Below are 17,046 nucleotides of genomic sequence, written 5' to 3'. Positions count from 1 at the left end.
TCTCTGGCCAAATCACCTTCATTAGGGAATGCTGTCTACAGCTGACTAGGCAGTGATTATAAATCAGCTAGAATCACAAACGACTCAAAATGCTCACAATCCAGATTAAGTAGCAAGGCAGAGAGACTGAAAAGTAGGTGTAAAATCTTAATTATAGTTAAGACAATTAAATTTGAAATAACAGTTTCATCTTATTTTCCAATGCAGGCAGTTAGATACAAATGCACGCAATGTGTAAATATTAGAACTGCGGTTTTGTAATCATCATAAGCAGTCCCTTGGAATAGAGGAAGACTTGCTTCCACTCCTGAAGCGAGTTCTTTGGTGGTTGGGCAGTCCAAGAGAGCCACAGCCTGCGCTTGATTTCTGCACGCTCTCGGCGTTGAGACTAGAGATGCTCAGCGCCCTCCCGGATGCACTTCCTCCACTTCGGGCAGTCTTTGGCCAGGGACTCCCAGATGTCAGTGGGGATATCGCACTTTACCAGGGAGGCTTTGTGGGTGTCCTTGTAGCGTTTCCGCTGCCCACCTTTGGCTCGTTTGCCGTGAATGAGTTCAGAGTAGAGCACTTGCTTTGGGAGTCTCGTGTCTGGCACGCGAATTATGTGGCCTGCCCAGCAGAGCTGATCGAGTGTGGTCAGTGCTTCAATGCTGGGGATGTTAGCCTGGACAAGGACGCTGATGTTGGTGCGTCTGTCCTCCCAGGGGATTTGTAGGATCTTGCTGAGACATCATTAGTGATATTTTTCCAGCTACTTGGTGTCTACTGTACATGGTCCATGTCTCTGAACCATACAGAAGGGCGGGTATTACTACAGCCCTGTAGACCATGAGCTTGGTGGCAGTTTTGAGGGCCTGGTCTTCAAACACTCTCTTCCTCAGGCAGCCAAAGGCTGCACTGGAGGCGGTGTTGGATCTCGTCGTCGATGCCTGCTCTTGTTAATAGGAGGATCCCGAGATACAGGAAGTGGTCCACGGTGTCCAGGGCTGTGTAGTGGATCCTGGTGGGTGGGGGGGCAGTGCTGTGCGGCGAGGACAGGCTAGTGGAAGACCTTTGTCTTACGGAGGTTTAGCACAAGGCCTATGCTTTCGTACGCCTCAGTAAATACATTGACTATGTCCTGGAGTTCAGCCTCCGTACGTGCGCAGATGCAGGCGTCGTCCGCGTACTGTATCTCAACGACAGAGGTTGGGGTGGTCTTGGATCTGGCCTGGAGACGGCGCAGGTTGAACAGGTTCCCACTGGTTCTGTAGTTTAGTTCCATTCCAGCGGGGAGCTTGTTGACTGTCAGGTGGAGCATAGTGGCGAGAAAGATTGAGGAGAGTCGGGGCGATGACGCAGCCCTGTTTGACCCCGGTTTTGTAATAAGAGTGGTTTCAGCAGGATTCTTTCTTGCAGCTGATGGATCGATTAGCATCCAATATAAATGATCCATTACTATGTTGATTAGCAAATCCTGGCTATACACAAAGTGGTCCTCCACCACCACCATCTAAAATTTAAAGCTTAAAAAAACACCAAGTAATTGCTGATTTTTTGGGGGAACCAAGCAAAAGCTGTTGCATCAAAAACAAGGCCGACAAGAGAACAGATCCACAAGCAAGAGAGCGCCATAGGTAGCAATTAAGTAAAATACACGTTATCATTTAACATTTAAAAAAAAAAGAGCTTTTCTAGTTGTGGCCGCCGACCGTAAAATTCTGCCCCCCACCCACCAAAAAAAACTTGAGACAATTTGGCTGAACAAATGCTTTGAACATTTATCCCCATTTCTATTTACATTTTTGAAATCTGTATTGAACCAAGATCAATGTGGCTGGGGGTTGCCACTGGCTTATAGTCAAAGGATAATTGTCAACACACCTGTTTTACGATTAGGTCTTCACATTTGGCTAGAGTCCGCCGTAGTTTCTCAGCTCCAGTTTTGTGGCAACACGCTCTCTCTGATGCCTGCAGTGCCTGCCCTATTTTCTGTAGCTCGTTCTGCAGGGCTTTTGCAGCCTGAAAATTAATGAGATACATTAATTGGAAATCTCTGCCAAAATGAAGATGAAGTATGGAGAATTTTTACTAAAGCAGACGGTTATTAGGATCGAGAATGTCCTGGCAGAAACAGTAGTGCAAGAAGAACCTGTAACAGTTTTTAAAGAAGGGATCAATCAATCATAGAATTGTGTAGCACAGGTGGCCATTTGGCCCATCCTGCCTGTGCTGGCTGTCAGAGATACCACTTAATCCCACTCCCCTGATCTTTCCCCATAGCCCTGCAAACGTTTCCTTTTTAAATACATAGCTAATTCCTATTTAAAAGCTATTATTGAATCTGCTGCCACCTTCAAGTAGTATAATCCAGATCATAACTTACTGCATTAAACAAAATTTTCATCTCATGTCTTTTTCTTATCTTAAATTTGTCCCCTCTGATTACTGACCCTCCCATCACTGGAAACCATTTCTCCCTATCTACTCTATCAAAATCCCTCATCATTTTGAGCATCTCTATTAAATCTCCTCTTAACCTTCTTTGCTCTGAGAACAATCCCAGCTTCTCTCATCTCTTCAGATAACTGAATTTCCTCCTCCCTGATAAATCTCCTCTGCACCCTCTCAAAGGCCTTGACAATCTTTCTAAAGTGTGATTCCCAGAATTGGACACAATACTTGAGCTCAGGCCTAACCAGTGATTTGAAAGGTTTACCATAATTTCCTTACTTTTGTACTCTTATGCCTCCATTTATAAAGCCTCATCAACTTGTCCTGCCACCTTCAATGATTTGAATGTGTGAAATCCCAGCTCTGTTCCTGCACACTCATTAAAATTGTGTCATTTAGTTTACATTGCCTTGCTTAATTTTTCCCTTCCAAAATACAGTACCTCACAGAACATAACACAAGAAATAGGAGCTGGAGTAAGCCATTTGATCCTTTGAGTCTGTCCACCATTCAATAAGATTATGGCTAATCATCTACCTCAACTCCACCTTCCCGCACTATCCCCATATTTAATCGACCTCTATCTTGAATATACTCAACGACTAAGCATCCAAAGCTTTCTGGGGTAGAGAATTCCAAAGATTTGAGTGATGAAATTTCTCCTCATAGAATCTTTCGGCACAGAAGGAGGCCATTTCCGCCCAGTGTGTCTGCACCGGCTGACCAAGAGCTATCCAGCCTAATTCCACTTTCCAGCTCTTGGTCCGTAGCCCTGTAGGTTACAGCACTTCAAGTATCTTTTACATGTGAGGGTTTCTGCCTCTACCACCCTTTGAGGCAGTGAGTTCCAGACCCCCACCACCCTCTGAGTGAAGACATTTCTCCTCATATCTCCCCTAAACCTCCCCCCAATTACTTTAAAATCTACACCCCCTGGTTATTGACCTCTCTGCCAAAGGAAACAGGTCCTTCATATCCACTCTATCCACGCCCATCATAATTTTATACACCTCAATCAGGTCTCCCCTTAGCCTCCTTTGTTCCAAAGAAAACAGAACCAGCATCTTCAATCTTTCCTCATCTCATTCCTAAATGGCAACCCCTTATTCGGAGACCGTGACTGTGTTCTAGATTCCCCAACGAGGGGAAACATTTTCTCGGCTTAACCCTGTGAAGCCCCTTAACAATTTGATAGGTGCTCTAGTTAAAACCTCTCATTCTTCTAAATTCTAGGGAATATAGGCCTAGTCTACTCACTCTCTCCTCACAGGACTATCCCCTCAGCCCAGGAACCAGTCTAGTGAACCTTTATTGCACTCCCTCGAAGGCAAGTATGTCTTTACTTGGGTAAATTTTCCACTTCTGCCCGCTTGTTTTTGCCCCGGAGGGATGGCAATGGCAGCACTGAGCTTTTCTGGACTGGCAGCCAGCTTCCAGCGCCCCGCCGGGGTTTTTGGAGACGATTTTGGCAAGGTGCAGAGCATCATCGCCAGAAGAGGCGAGCCAGTATGCAACACCCCTGGTTGTGATACCGGCTTGACTTTTGACTCCCGCCCAACCCGTAGTGCTGCATAGCATGCTCTGGTGGGAACACTTGTGAAAGCAGTCGTTCCAAGCTGTAGCAGCTGCAGTGAGGCAACCTCAGGCAAGTGGGATTGTTTTTTTCATTTTTTTAGATTTATGTTGTGGTGGCGTGGGCTATGTATTGGGAATGTTTTGGGTTTTTTTTCCCTCTTCCCGAGACCTCTGTGCTCCCAGTCTGGCTCTTTAGCTTGGGATTTCCGCATGCTCAGCCGGCCTAGCACCCTAAGAAAGGTGTGCAACCCCCCCATTACCGCTCCACCCCACACTCAAGACCCAGCTGCCCAATTTTGCTGACTGAGGCGCAAACTTTTTCCAGGCGGCATCAGGACCTCCCTGTTGTCATTAACACCCCAAAATCCTAAAAGCCAAAAATCCAGCCCCAGAATTGTACAGTACTCCAGGTGTGGCCTCACCAATGCCCTGCATAATTGTATTAAGACTTCTTTATTCTTATACTCTAATCCCTTTGCAACAAAAGCTAACATACTATTTGCTTTCCTAACTGCTGTACCTGCATGTTAACTTTGTGATTCATGTACAAGGATACCCTAGTGCCTCTAAATGCAAACATTTCCCAGTCTACCCATTCAAAAATGTTCTACTTCTTTGTTTTTCCTATCGAAGTGGATAACTTCACACTCCCCACATTGTATTCCATTTGCCATGTTGTTGCTCACTCAGTCAACTTGCCTATATCTCTCTGCAGCCTGTTTGCATCCTCCTCAGCTTACTTTCCCACCTAACTTTGTACCATCAGCAAACATGGATACGTTACACTCAGTCCCTTCATCGAAGTCAGTAATATAAATTGTAAATAGGAGGCCCAAGCACTGATCCTTGCAGTATCCAGCTAATACAGCCTGCCAACCTGCTAGTTAGTCTGCCAACTTCTCTGCAGTAAATTACATTTGCCAATTTCACCATCAGTCTATGTCCTCCTGCAATCTGCTACTATCCTCCTCACTGTTTACTACATTTCCAAGCCTTGTCTCAATATCTGAAGACAAATCAGAAAGGATAGAAGGAAAGAAAAATGTGGAGCTAAGTGGATAACTCAGAGAGCTGGCACAGATTTGATGGATCGAATGGCCTCCGTCTAGGCAGTAAAATTCAATGATTCCATTCTATTTATTGTAGTTCCCTTTTAGGGGTTCGCATTTGTACAATGGGGTCTCAGTCCATAGGCACATTTTAAGGTTACAAGTAGCACATACAAGCTAGTTTATGTTTCAAAGTAGCCAGGACACTACAGTCAAGAAACAGACTAAGTGCTCAAACTGTAAAACCATTGGGAGGCCACCTCACCCACAATGGTTTCTCAACACTTTGTTCCTTAATCACCGCACAGCAGCATTGCACATCAAGCATTCCAGCTAGGCTCCCTCCCTTGATGACATTGCTTGGATGAATACATCACAGTACCTCAGTGGTGCCATGATGAAGCCATGTGAGGGAACCCAAAATCTCTCCAAGCAGTCTGCTGGCCACAAAACGTTAAAGAAAAAACCCACTATGCTCGATTAGGCGGAGAGGGAAATGCACCACTCACTCTCTGTCCCTCATCTAGTTTTCGGTCTGCATCAACTGTAAGATGTTTCATTCCAGCAGGAGGCTCGATCATGTCCTTGTATCGCTTCAATTCTGTAACATGGCAGAGAAACAGCCCATCAAAAAAAAAACTGAGTTTGTGAAAAGCCATCAGCAAGCACATTTAGTCCAAACTAGGCAATGACTTAAATTCCAAAGACACATGTCCTAGGGAAATTTCCATTGAGGAAATTCCCACAAGTCTGGATGGCAAACATTTAAATTAGGATATTAAGAGATCCACTTCAAAAGTGACATTTAAAGGTTAGATAAGAGGACAGAGACTGCTTTTTAAGCCAGTAAAAAAAATAAATCTAGTCACAAAAGTAGTTCATTGTAACTTGCAGGTATGCAAGAACTGGTACAGAAATTGAACCAGAATTTAGATCCCAGACAGGTAAAGATTACTTATACTGCCACAGGAGTTAGAACCTAGGTCACAGGCAAACTGAACTGTGGAATGGAGTTCACAGTAAGTAAAAGCTATTACAATTAAAATTGCTATGCAAGGAGAAATAAAATTAAAACTGGATATTGGAAACATTCATTACATTGAACCCCATAGTTAGCCTCCATTAGTAGTTCAGCCTGGGGGGGGGGGGGGGGGGGTTGGGTCATCATTGACCAAAAGCTTAACTGAACCTGGACCACCCACATAAATACTGTGGCTGCAAAAGCAGGTCAGAGGCTGTGTATTCTGCAGCGAGCGTCTCACTGCCCGACCACCCCCCCCACCCCCACCGCCATCATCTACAAGGCACAAGTCAGGAGTATGATGGAATACTCTCCATTTGCCTGGATAAGTGCAGCTCCGACAACACTCCAGAAGCTCGACACCATCCAGATCAAAGCAGGTCGCTTGATTGGCACCCCATCCACCACCTGCACTGCGGCTGCAGTGTGTACCATCTACAAGTTGCACTACAGTAATTTGCCAAGGTTTCTTAGACAGCATTTCCCAAACCCATGACCACTACCACCTAGAAGGACAAGGGCAGCAGGCGCATGGGAATACCACATCTCCAAGTTACACACTATCCTGACTTGGAAATATATCACTGTTCCTTCATGGTCACTGGGTCAAAATCCTGGAACTCCCTCCCTAACAAGAGTACCTGCACACCAGACTGCAGCGGTTCAAGAAGGTGGCTCACCACCACCTTGTCGAGGACAATTAGGGATGGGCAATAAATGTTGGCCTTGCCAGCAATGTACACTAATTTTTTGGGGGCGCTGTGCGGTCCCTTTATGGGGCTGCATGGACCATTCAAATTGCATTGGCAGGCGCGGATTCCCTGGAGCACTGCGTGGCCACACGGCTGTGCAGGTTAACGGGAATGTTGTTTGCCAGCGATGTCCACATCCCATGAACGAATAAACAAAACAAATTTTATGTTAGTGTCATCAGCCAACAAGACACCTCCAAGAGGGACAGATGTAAAAAAAAATGGCCATTCCCGTTTTTGTTTAACATTTGAACGGACTATGCACAAAGAATGACCAAATGCAATTTTAATAAATTAACACTGGTTTCTAAACAAAGAGAAAAGTATATTTTTTCGCTAATTTCAAAGAAATTACAGCAAGTTTTCAAATGGGATTCGAAGGGACAACGTTGGTGCAATGAAAAAGTAGCATTGCATTGTAATTGCTTGCAATGAACTGAACTCCAGCAATGAGGAACCCCATGGGCAAGGCTCTGCAATGCTGGGAAGTGGAGTGATTGAGCAGCAGTAGCACATTTTTAGGGTGGGGGGTGGGTGATGGGTGATGGGGGAGGACAGCTCTCCCTGCATGCAAGAGGGTACAAAGGGCAGCAAGGCAACCATGATGGAACATAGGAGCAGGAGGAGGCTATTTAGCCTCTCGAGCCTGTTCCGTTATTCAATGAGATCATCGCTGATCTGCAACCCAACTCCATAGATCTCAATCATTTTGGTAACAAAAAAGCTATCAATCTCAGCTTTAAAATCAACAATTAATCGAGCATCAATTGCTGTTTTCAGAAGAGAGTTCCAAACTTCTACCACCCTTTGTGTAGAAATGTTTCCTAATTTCACTCCTGAAAAAGTGTGGCTCTCATTTTTAGACTATGCCCCCTAGTCCTAGAATCCCCAACCAGTAGAAATAGTTTCTCTCGATCTACCCTATCTGTTCCCCTTAATATCTCGAAAACATCAATCAAGTCACCCCTTAACATTCTAAATTCCAGGGAATACAATCCTAGCTTGTGTAATCTCTCCTTGTAATTTAACCCCTGGAGTCCGGGTATCATCATGGCAAACCTACGCTGCACTCCTTCCAAGGCCACTGTATGCCCAAAACTGCTCACAATACTCAAAGTGTGGTCTAACCAGGGCTTTTTATAGCTGTAGCATAACTTCCACCCCTTGTATTCTAGTCCACTAATAAAGGTCAGCATTCTATTAGTTTTTTTTGATCATTTTCTGTACCTGTTCATGAAATTTAATGATCTATGTACCTAGATCCCCAAGGATTTTAGTTTGTCACCATTTATAAAGTACTGTGTTCTATATTTTTTAGGTCCAAAGTGGATGACCCATATTTGCCTGCATTGAAATCCATTTACCACAGTTTTGCCCATTCACTTACTCTATCAATACCTCTCTGGAATGTTATGCTTTCATCTACACTACCTACAATGCCACCTATCTGTTATCGGCAGATTTGGATATGTGGCTTTCTCTCCCATTATTTAAGTCGTTAATAAATACTGTGAATAGTTGAGCTCCAACACAGACCCCTGCATGCCATTAGTCACAGCCTACCAATTAAAGTATCTGCCCATTATCCCTACTCGGTCTCCTGCCGCTCAGCCACTTTCCTAACCAGGTCAACAATTTGCCTTTAATTCCATGGGCTTCAACCTTAATTAACAGTCTCTTATGGGAGACTTTATCAAATGCCTTCTGGAAGTCCACATAAATAACATCCACAGATATCCCCCTATCCACTACTTTAGGATTTAAAAATAGGAGATGCTCACACGCAGATCAGATGTCCCCACCAATGGCATGCGTGAGCAGGACCAGCTCGTTTCCATGCAGGTCGGTGACAGCTTGATGCCATCATGCAGCTATATACAAGTGACAAAGCACCACTTCTGAATGCAATGGTAACTGGTACTGAATGCAGGAAGAGTGGGAAGGTCAGGACGGATGAGCGGCGAGTGTTTGTGGCGGAGTTGCGACAGATGAGGGTAAGGGGCCCAGAAGAGCAGAGGGCCCAGGGGCAGCATGGGCCAGCTCACACTGTGATATGTGCGCACGCTAGGTCCGTGCAACAGAGCAGGTCTCCAGTCGTCTTGGTTAATCCTTGCTACTGGATCAAGACCTAGCTCGGTCAAGCACGTGTGGTGGCTGGTGTGAAACGGTCACCACATGTTAAAAAAAATTCACGCACAGGCATTTTCCACCTCCTCAATTGGAGTTCAGGACTGGAACATCGGGTCCTTCATCGAAACACCTGTGAACTCGTGGAAGCAAGTCATCCTCGTTCAAGGGACCGCCTATGATGGTCACAATGCAGGACTGGTGCTAGTCGCAGGTACAGATGGATAGCCTTTTGCATCACCTGTAGCTTGGTCATACTGCCATACTTCACTGCTAGCTTAGACCACAGGAACATTGAATAGATTATATCCCCAACCAAACACACAAAAGTTCATGACAGACCAGGGGCAGACATGGCAGCAAAACAAACACTGAAAACAATGCAAATTCATTAATATTGCAGTGCATTATTTTATCATTGTGCAGAAATACATTTTCAGTTGTCCAAATGTCAAACATAAAATGGAGATGATAAATAGTAGTCAGTGACTAAATGCATGCAAAAGAAAATAGTACCCAATCAATGAGAGAGAGGACATGTTAATATGACCCTTGTGAACCTGAAAATATCTGTCTGTAATCACTGTTCTGCTGCTGGTTCTTGCGGAGATGTAGATAATGTGGGTTAGGTCCCCTAACATCAATTTTTACCTATTTTCAATAATAAATTTCCTTTTTTTTTTAGGGTGGTGAATCGGGTAAAAACAATTTCCTCTCAAATGAGAAAAGAAAACAAAGTTTCCTATTGTTACCAAAATATCCAGCCTGGAAACGTGCATGAATTGAGTCGCTGATGTCAGCATGTGCAAGGTGTGCTATACGCACCATGCCGGTATCATTGACATGACGCACGTACAACTCTGGTCCTAATTTTCACTGCAATCCAAGCCTGTGTAATTTTGATTTTTTTTTATAAAGAGAACCTGGATCAACTCTAGATACTGTTGGGAGGATCATATTCTTTTATACTATAGTAAATAGCAGTCTTTCATTGCTAGTTGGGTATGGAGCAAGGGCAGCAGTGCATTGGCACAACTACCACACAGATTCTTGAACAAGACTCAAGTCATCAATCATAGGCCGAATCAGGTAATTCATCAAGGCGCTGTTTACTAAAAGCAGTATTACAATGGTTCCTGTGCAATCTCCAACTTCAAGTTGGTAGGCAAGTGGATAGGACCACAATAATAAACTTCAACTTTACTTTTAATGAATAAAAATCATTTTGGGTCAAGTGAGTGTCTGATGACGTGCCCTATAAAATTGGTGCCTGTGAACTTCAAATAATTGTAGGCTGTCACTTAGCTTAACTGTTCCTTTTCTTTTAAGTCCCTTGCTTTCCCCCCCACCTCCAACCCGAGATTTAATGATGTTCAAATAAAAATATATGAGTTTATACTGATTCTGTGTGGGAATACATGGCTTCAGATTTCACTGGACAAAGTGACCGACTGCAGATGTGGTACCTGGACAGTCCCTGCAGGTTAAAAGGTTTATGGCAGTGGTGACCTTCACTGCCACTGGTTGTGCTGGTGATGGTTCACTCTCACTGCAGGTTTTCATGGTGCAGGTGGCTCACCTGTCACAGCCTGCTCTCATCCACTATATCCAAGTGGCAGACTCTATTTAGCAGGTGGTACTGGCAGCTGCCTTCTCCTTTTGCTTCACTACAACGAACCCACCAATGGCATTCTCTAGGTAAGAAATCCTTATTATTCAGTTCTGTTGATGGTTTAACATCTTCTCAGTTGTTAATCTTACCTGGAGTAAAATATTCACTCTTCAATAGATTATGCAGTCTTGGAATGCTGCAGCAATTCATTAATGATCATTAACAAGGCCTTAATTAAGATAAATTGGCTTCACCCACCCCACCATGTCACAATTCTTTTTTACTTTTAAAAAAAAACAGTAGGAATGCTCAGTAGCACTGCCCACAAAAAAAAAACTATTGGTTCTTTCTCCCCTCTTTACTCATCTATTATTTGCCAAAATTAGTAAACACTAGTGCCAGCCCCGAGGTGCACTCACCTTCTGCACTGAACGCTGCTTCTGTTTTGGTTTGCTCCAGCTCAGTTTTTACATTTACCAGCTCCAGTTGCAGATTGTGCAGTTCATTACTGAGGTTTGTACCGGCTAGTCGAGCAGACTGCCTTGTTGGCCGGCCAACGGACTTTCGCTCTGCCTTCAACTGCTGAATAGTCGCCTCCAGTTCACTGATTTTCTTCGACTTGGAGGGATAAAACAATCTCAATAAAAATTCAGGTCAAGGAGCTATAATAAAGACTACAGCCACATGTGTTCTTCTAGGAGTATTAAAACAAGTACCCCAACCATGTAGGATGCTGCTACCCTTGGGCTCTCCTCTCTCCTCCCCGCCCCACCCTCAACCTCACAGATCTACCTTCCTGCCAACTGGGTTAGCCTCTGGACCGCCTGATATTCACTGGCCTGGAGTCAGCAAGTTGCAGATGTCTGTTCAGTGTGTGCAACTTGCTGGAGGCATGGCCTCATAATAAACCAGGTCTCCCACCAGCCAGACAAGAGTTAAAATTTTCCCATAGTTTCAGCTGATACTTTGAGTGGAGTAGCAAATGAATTCCAAACCCCTGTTCCTTGAATGATATCTGTCCCCAAAAGTGGAATACACCTTTCTACATTCTCCTAGAAAGGTAGTATAGCAAGCCAAAGGATGCTCCAATGCTTAAACCATCCAAGGTAACCCGCCCAATAAAAAAGTACTAATATATTTGGAACAAATACATAGCTGATTGGCAGCTGAAGGTATTAAAAATCATACTCAATCTTTGTAAGCAACCTAAACAATCCCATCTATTCTCAGTTCTAAACATCTGACTTTTTTCTCATTGCTCTACAAACCAAAAATACTGCTTCCTAGATTATTCTAGACATCATATTAGTAATTAAAATGAAACACTTCTTACCAATACTTTACCATCACACATTTCATTGTCCGAATCATCAGAATCTTCCTCTTCAGCAGAGGATAGCTGATAATAAAATTTCACATACTCTTGATAGTTTTTCATCTTTGCTTCAAAGGCATCTTCCAGACGATCCTTTTGTTCCTCAAGTTGCTCTCTGAGGGTAAATAAATGGTTGAATTTCACCCTATTCCACAAGGATGCTGTCTTCCCTCACAGGAAACTGGAATGTAAATTAAAGGGCTTTCCTTCACAGTATGTGTTTTGGTGGTCAGGGAGTGAAAGGGGTTTTCATTACCAAATACAAGTCAGCTGTTTTCAAGGGCTGCTTGAAAAAAAAAAGATACCGGTGAAGTATTAAAAAAGGGTTCAACATCCATCTCTACAGATACGGAAGAAGACAGGAAAAAAAGCACTTGCAAGACAAATGAGACCCAAGGTCCAAAACACGCATGCTGGATCACGGTTAACTAGAATGTAAAATTGTTAAAAAGGTTCAAGTACGTTATCCTCAGTATCTCAGGGATCGACATAAAAATGTTAGTGGAGGGCAGATTTCAAACTTGAATTGGAACCATCTCCAGCAATAAAAGCTAAACTAAAGCACACAAACCCAGGATACAGAAAATGGTTGAAGCCATCCTTTGAGTGCCAACTTCGGAGTTAGGTCGTATGTTCAAGTCCCACCCCAGAACTGGTGATCTATTCTAGGCCCACACTTCAGTGCAGTACTGAGGGATTGTTGCACCAGATTGACTCCCGGGATGGCAGGACTGACATATGAGGAGAGACTGGATCAACTGGGCTTGTATCCACTGGAGTTTAGAAGAATGAGAAGGGATCCCATAGAAACATATAAAATTGTGACGGGATTGGACAGGTTAGATGCAGGAAGAATGTTCACGTTGCTGTGGAGTTCCAGAACCAGGGATCAGTCCAAGAATAAGGGGTAAGCCATTTAGGACCAAGATGAGGAGAAACTTCTTCACTCAAGAGTGGTTAACCTGTGTAATTCTCTACCGCAGAAAGTTGTTGAGGCCAGTTTGTTAGATATATTCAAAAGGGAGTTAGATATGGCCCTTATGGCCAAAGGGACCAAGGGGTATGTAGAGAAAGCAGGAAAGGGGTACTGAGATTGAATGATCAGCCATGATCTTATTGAATGGCGGTGCAGGCTCGAAGGGCCGAATGGCCTACTCCTGAACCTAATTTTTATGTTTCTATGTTACCTATCGGATGATGTTAAACCAAAGCCGCCTGCCTGTTCCATTGGACATAAAAGAGACCCAGTGAGACTTTTTTGAACAACAGCGAGGAGTTCATTCACCCTGTGTCCTGGCCAACATTCATCCTTCAACCATAATTACCAAAACAGATTAACTGGTCTTTCATCGGATTTGTTTGTGGGAATTTGCTACACTTGCCTACAAAAAAAGGTATCTATACTTCAAAAATTAATTGGCTGTGAAGCACATTGTGATGTCCCAAATATGTGAAAAGTAGTACATGAACGCAGTTCGTTCCTTTACATAGGCACAGCTCCAGTTGCCAGTTTTGCCTTTTCATCGTAGAGCTCAGTTGAGTAATTATCATACCTCAAAATGCAAAACAAGTTTGATAAGTCCAGTACAACATATCTTCATACCCTTAATGATAAGTAAATATTTACTTATTAACAATAGTAGGCAACAGCATCATTCTATACCCAGCAATATCTACCTCCAGTGTCTCTCCATTGTGTTGTATTGTTCCATCATCTCACTGACAACGCTTTGCCTGATCTCACTTTCCATTAACAGCTTCTCCTGCTTCTCCTTAATTAGGTGTCGCTGTAGGCCCTCAATAATTTTCTGCAATGACTGAGGAGTAAACTCATGGTCAGTTAAATGATAAAGCATACAAACAAAAAAAAACTCAGAAACCAAGTCAGCTTTTTGCAGAACTGTTGACAAGTCACCCCATCTCAGCCAGGGGCTACAAAAGCTTTATAAATTTATTAAATGCCAGTAAGTGAGCATTTGCTGAAGACAGTCACCAACTAACAGATTTGTGCAAGTGTATTTCAACCAGAGCATGTGCAGCTTCCATGGAAACCGCAATATTAATAAAAACACACTCCATCTATCAGTTTGCTTCTGGTTACAAAATGTGTATTTTTAAAAATTGCAAGTTATTAAAAAAATCAGGCCAGATTTTCCTTTCAAAATAACATGAGGCTAATGATACTCAGTTATTTATGCGCAAATGGTGCAGCAACTGGCAGATGCGTGGTTAAACGCGAATATCCAAAAGTTGCTGTCAGAGTTGCGCCGCTCAGCTGTTCAGCTTCGCGAAAACAGCAACTTGCTGTCTGCACACCATTGAAAAGCGTGAAGTTGCTGTATTTACGCAGTAGATACAAACAAAACTCGTCATAGAAAGTTAAGTCTTGTCATTTCAAGTACCTTTTTAATAAAGTGATGAATGTTAATTACTGCCAATCAAACTCTCTGGCACTGAAAACTAACTATTACAAGTGCAGAGTTGCATTCCTCCAGGTATTAATTGTTAAAGATTTTTTAGGTAAAATTTTAAATAATGATTTTAAAAAACTCAGTCACTTTTTTCTCTCTCTTAATCCAATCTTTGTTTTCCTCTCTATTTCTCTTTCTGTACCTTGAATTCACCCACTCTAATTTACACTTCCTTCTCAATCTTTGGGCTGTTAATTTCACAATCCTTCAATCGGATTGGTTGCTGGCCTGTTCACTCAGGTCCCAGATGCCCTGTTCCCCTCTCACTTTTAGCAACAGGTCACGCAAAAAATGTATTAACCTAAATGTGGAGGGGCAAGTCTACCTAACAGAGCCTGTTAGAAGCCCTACTACAGCAAAATTTAGTGCATTATATATTTTGTAACACTGTTAAACTGGCATTGAATACTTTGCTTTCTTTATTCCCCACTACATAAACTAGAGCTGTATATCCAAGGGAAGACTCAAGAGTCACCGAAGTCCAAGGACTGACCTTATGATAGAAATTCTGCTTTCGGTGCCAATGTGCAATAGGAACCTACCTCCTTGTCCAGTATACTGATATCAGTCTCATCTTCACTGTCATCCTCATCATCCAATTCCTGAACTGGTTCTCGAGCATTGCAGTTGTTCCAGCCATCATGCTCGCGGAGTGGTGACCAGAACGAAGAAAACAGCTTGGATGAAGGTGGCTGCATCAGCTGCAATGAAAGGTACAGCAACCAATCAGATATATCTCATTAAACTAAGTTTGTGTGGTATACAGTGACAGAAGATTCAATCACAAGCTACATCACCTATTAAGCTTGGCCTCCTGGTACCAAGCAATGGGAACAATTCAGAGACTTCACTATTGAGTATATTAAGCAACATAATAGTCATAGTTTGCCCTTCATTGTCGAAGGTGGCCGTACACATGTGACATGTAGCCACCTGGGTATGTGAATTTCTTCTTTAGTGTAGAAGCTGCTGAAGCATATTCACAGATAACAAACAGTGTCAAAAAATCCAAAACGACCAGACCAAGATTATCCTGGAAAATGATCTGCCAAAAACTGGGTTACTACTTACTGCTAGGTGAACAGAGGCATTTGGAGCAAGGAAACTTGCCCAAGGTTTTGCCCCACCCGGACAAGAAGCTCTCTCATTTGTGAGGTGAGCGCACTATCCATTATATTATAGAAGTCCAATATTAAGCAATAGTAACCCCTTATTATAAGCACTTTTCATCTAACCTCTTATTTTGCCAAAGAACTGTGTACACTTTTCTTCAAAAGGAGTAACATTATGTAGAGTACATTTAAATGATTGAATTTGTGCATTAATTCAACAGGACTTGCACCGTCTGTCAAGAACCAACTGCTAGAGACCAAGATGAAGATTACTTTTACATAAAAATAATGGTTGCATGCAAGAAGCATTAAATTAGCTGACTATGTTTTAAAACATAGTCACAATATTAATTTAATTCAGAGAAAACTATCAAATTATGAATGTTTGACACTGTAGTGTTAAACCCAATGCAACAGAACAGCATTACATAGCATGGCTCCCAACATCAGAGCTCCAGCATCTGCTGCCATTTAGGAGGACATACATCCAGACCCCCAAAAATGCCACAAGACTAATTGCTCATCCCAACCAAGCAGTCAGTTTGGGGTGGAGTGATTTAAATAACAGTAGCTTACAAGATGAAAGTGTGTTGTTAGTGACACACTAGTGAAATGGATATGGTCATGATTGTGGCACGTGCCTGCGAAGGCAAGTCGCAGAGCATAAATGCGTCTTTGTAATCCCAATAATACTTTTAAAAGAAAATCGGGCTACCACACATCTTGTATAAAACAAACACTCAGTGAACAGTGCAATCCAAGAGCCATGGTAGACCTTTACACATCAATTGCAAGAGCAAAACCAAACCAAATATGCACAAATCCCAATTATCACTCTGATGGGATTCCCGTAGTAGCTTACACCGTTCACTAGCTATTATACGGTCACTATGAGAGTGGTGGATTGCTTACCTGGCTGGCAATAGCAGAGAATTTCATCACGTGCAATGTTTCGTCATACGTGGATGCACACTGATTAATATTCACGATCATACAGGACTTCCCATGGTTGGAGAAAAACCCTTGGAACACGCGAGTCAATTTACTGTCCCGGAAGGGCACCACATTAGGCTTTGACCTGGAAATACAGCACAGATACTTCATGAATCTGGTCACTCAGAACAAGGAAGTCAATTGTCAGAAGATGGCACTTGTGAGTTAGTTGCAAGACTGCCTAGTGTTCAAATCACCAAACCATGTCAGAAACATTCATTTCACAGCCAAGCAGTGCATCACGTAGCAATAGACAGGGAAGTCAACTTTCTGAAATAAGGAATAATAAAAATCTCAAATTTGTCATTCAATATCTATGTTCTGTTTTGTAGTGGCTGTACAAATAGAATTGTTTTCATTACATATGCACAAGTTTTGATGTCTTTATTCTAATTTCTCACTTCCACTGGGCAGCTAGCTCCGTAACTATGCTGCTCCAGTGGGCGCGAGGCAAGATTGAAAAATCTGCAAGAGCTGAAACAATGAAATAAAATGGAGTAGACTGTTAAGAATACGATCATGGTGT

At 42.9% G+C, this 17,046-nt stretch overlaps 2 protein-coding genes across 4 annotated transcripts in view; one reads left to right on the top strand and one right to left on the bottom strand.

The window, feature by feature from the left end:
- cdc23 (CDC23 (cell division cycle 23, yeast, homolog)) overlaps positions 1 to 16,987 on the top strand; it is a 60,482-nt gene extending 43,495 nt beyond the window's left edge. Inside the window, exons 17-19 of the transcript XR_011593028.1 lie at positions 13,156 to 13,338; positions 14,858 to 15,128; positions 15,749 to 16,987. The gene's annotated coding sequence lies outside the window, so the exon portion shown is untranslated. The remainder of the gene's footprint in view (positions 1 to 13,155; positions 13,339 to 14,857; positions 15,129 to 15,748) is intronic.
- Positions 1 to 17,046, bottom strand: part of kif20a (kinesin family member 20A) — a 67,345-nt gene that overhangs the window by 2,498 nt on the left and 47,801 nt on the right. For all 3 annotated transcript variants that reach the window (XM_070878527.1, XM_070878526.1, XM_070878528.1), the window contains exons 11-17: positions 16,440 to 16,605; positions 14,958 to 15,116; positions 13,622 to 13,761; positions 11,903 to 12,059; positions 10,989 to 11,187; positions 5,567 to 5,658; positions 1,864 to 2,001 (exon numbers count right to left, since the gene is read on the bottom strand). In XM_070878527.1, coding sequence (XP_070734628.1) covers positions 1,864 to 2,001; positions 5,567 to 5,658; positions 10,989 to 11,187; positions 11,903 to 12,059; positions 13,622 to 13,761; positions 14,958 to 15,116; positions 16,440 to 16,605 — 1,051 coding nt within the window. The remainder of the gene's footprint in view (positions 1 to 1,863; positions 2,002 to 5,566; positions 5,659 to 10,988; positions 11,188 to 11,902; positions 12,060 to 13,621; positions 13,762 to 14,957; positions 15,117 to 16,439; positions 16,606 to 17,046) is intronic.

The sequence above is a fragment of the Pristiophorus japonicus genome, chromosome 4 (genome assembly GCF_044704955.1).
Source record: "Pristiophorus japonicus isolate sPriJap1 chromosome 4, sPriJap1.hap1, whole genome shotgun sequence".
NCBI classification, from domain to species: domain Eukaryota; kingdom Metazoa; phylum Chordata; class Chondrichthyes; family Pristiophoridae; genus Pristiophorus; species Pristiophorus japonicus.
The sequence above is the reverse complement of the archived record's forward strand: the minus strand, read 5'-3'. Positions and strand labels throughout refer to the sequence as shown.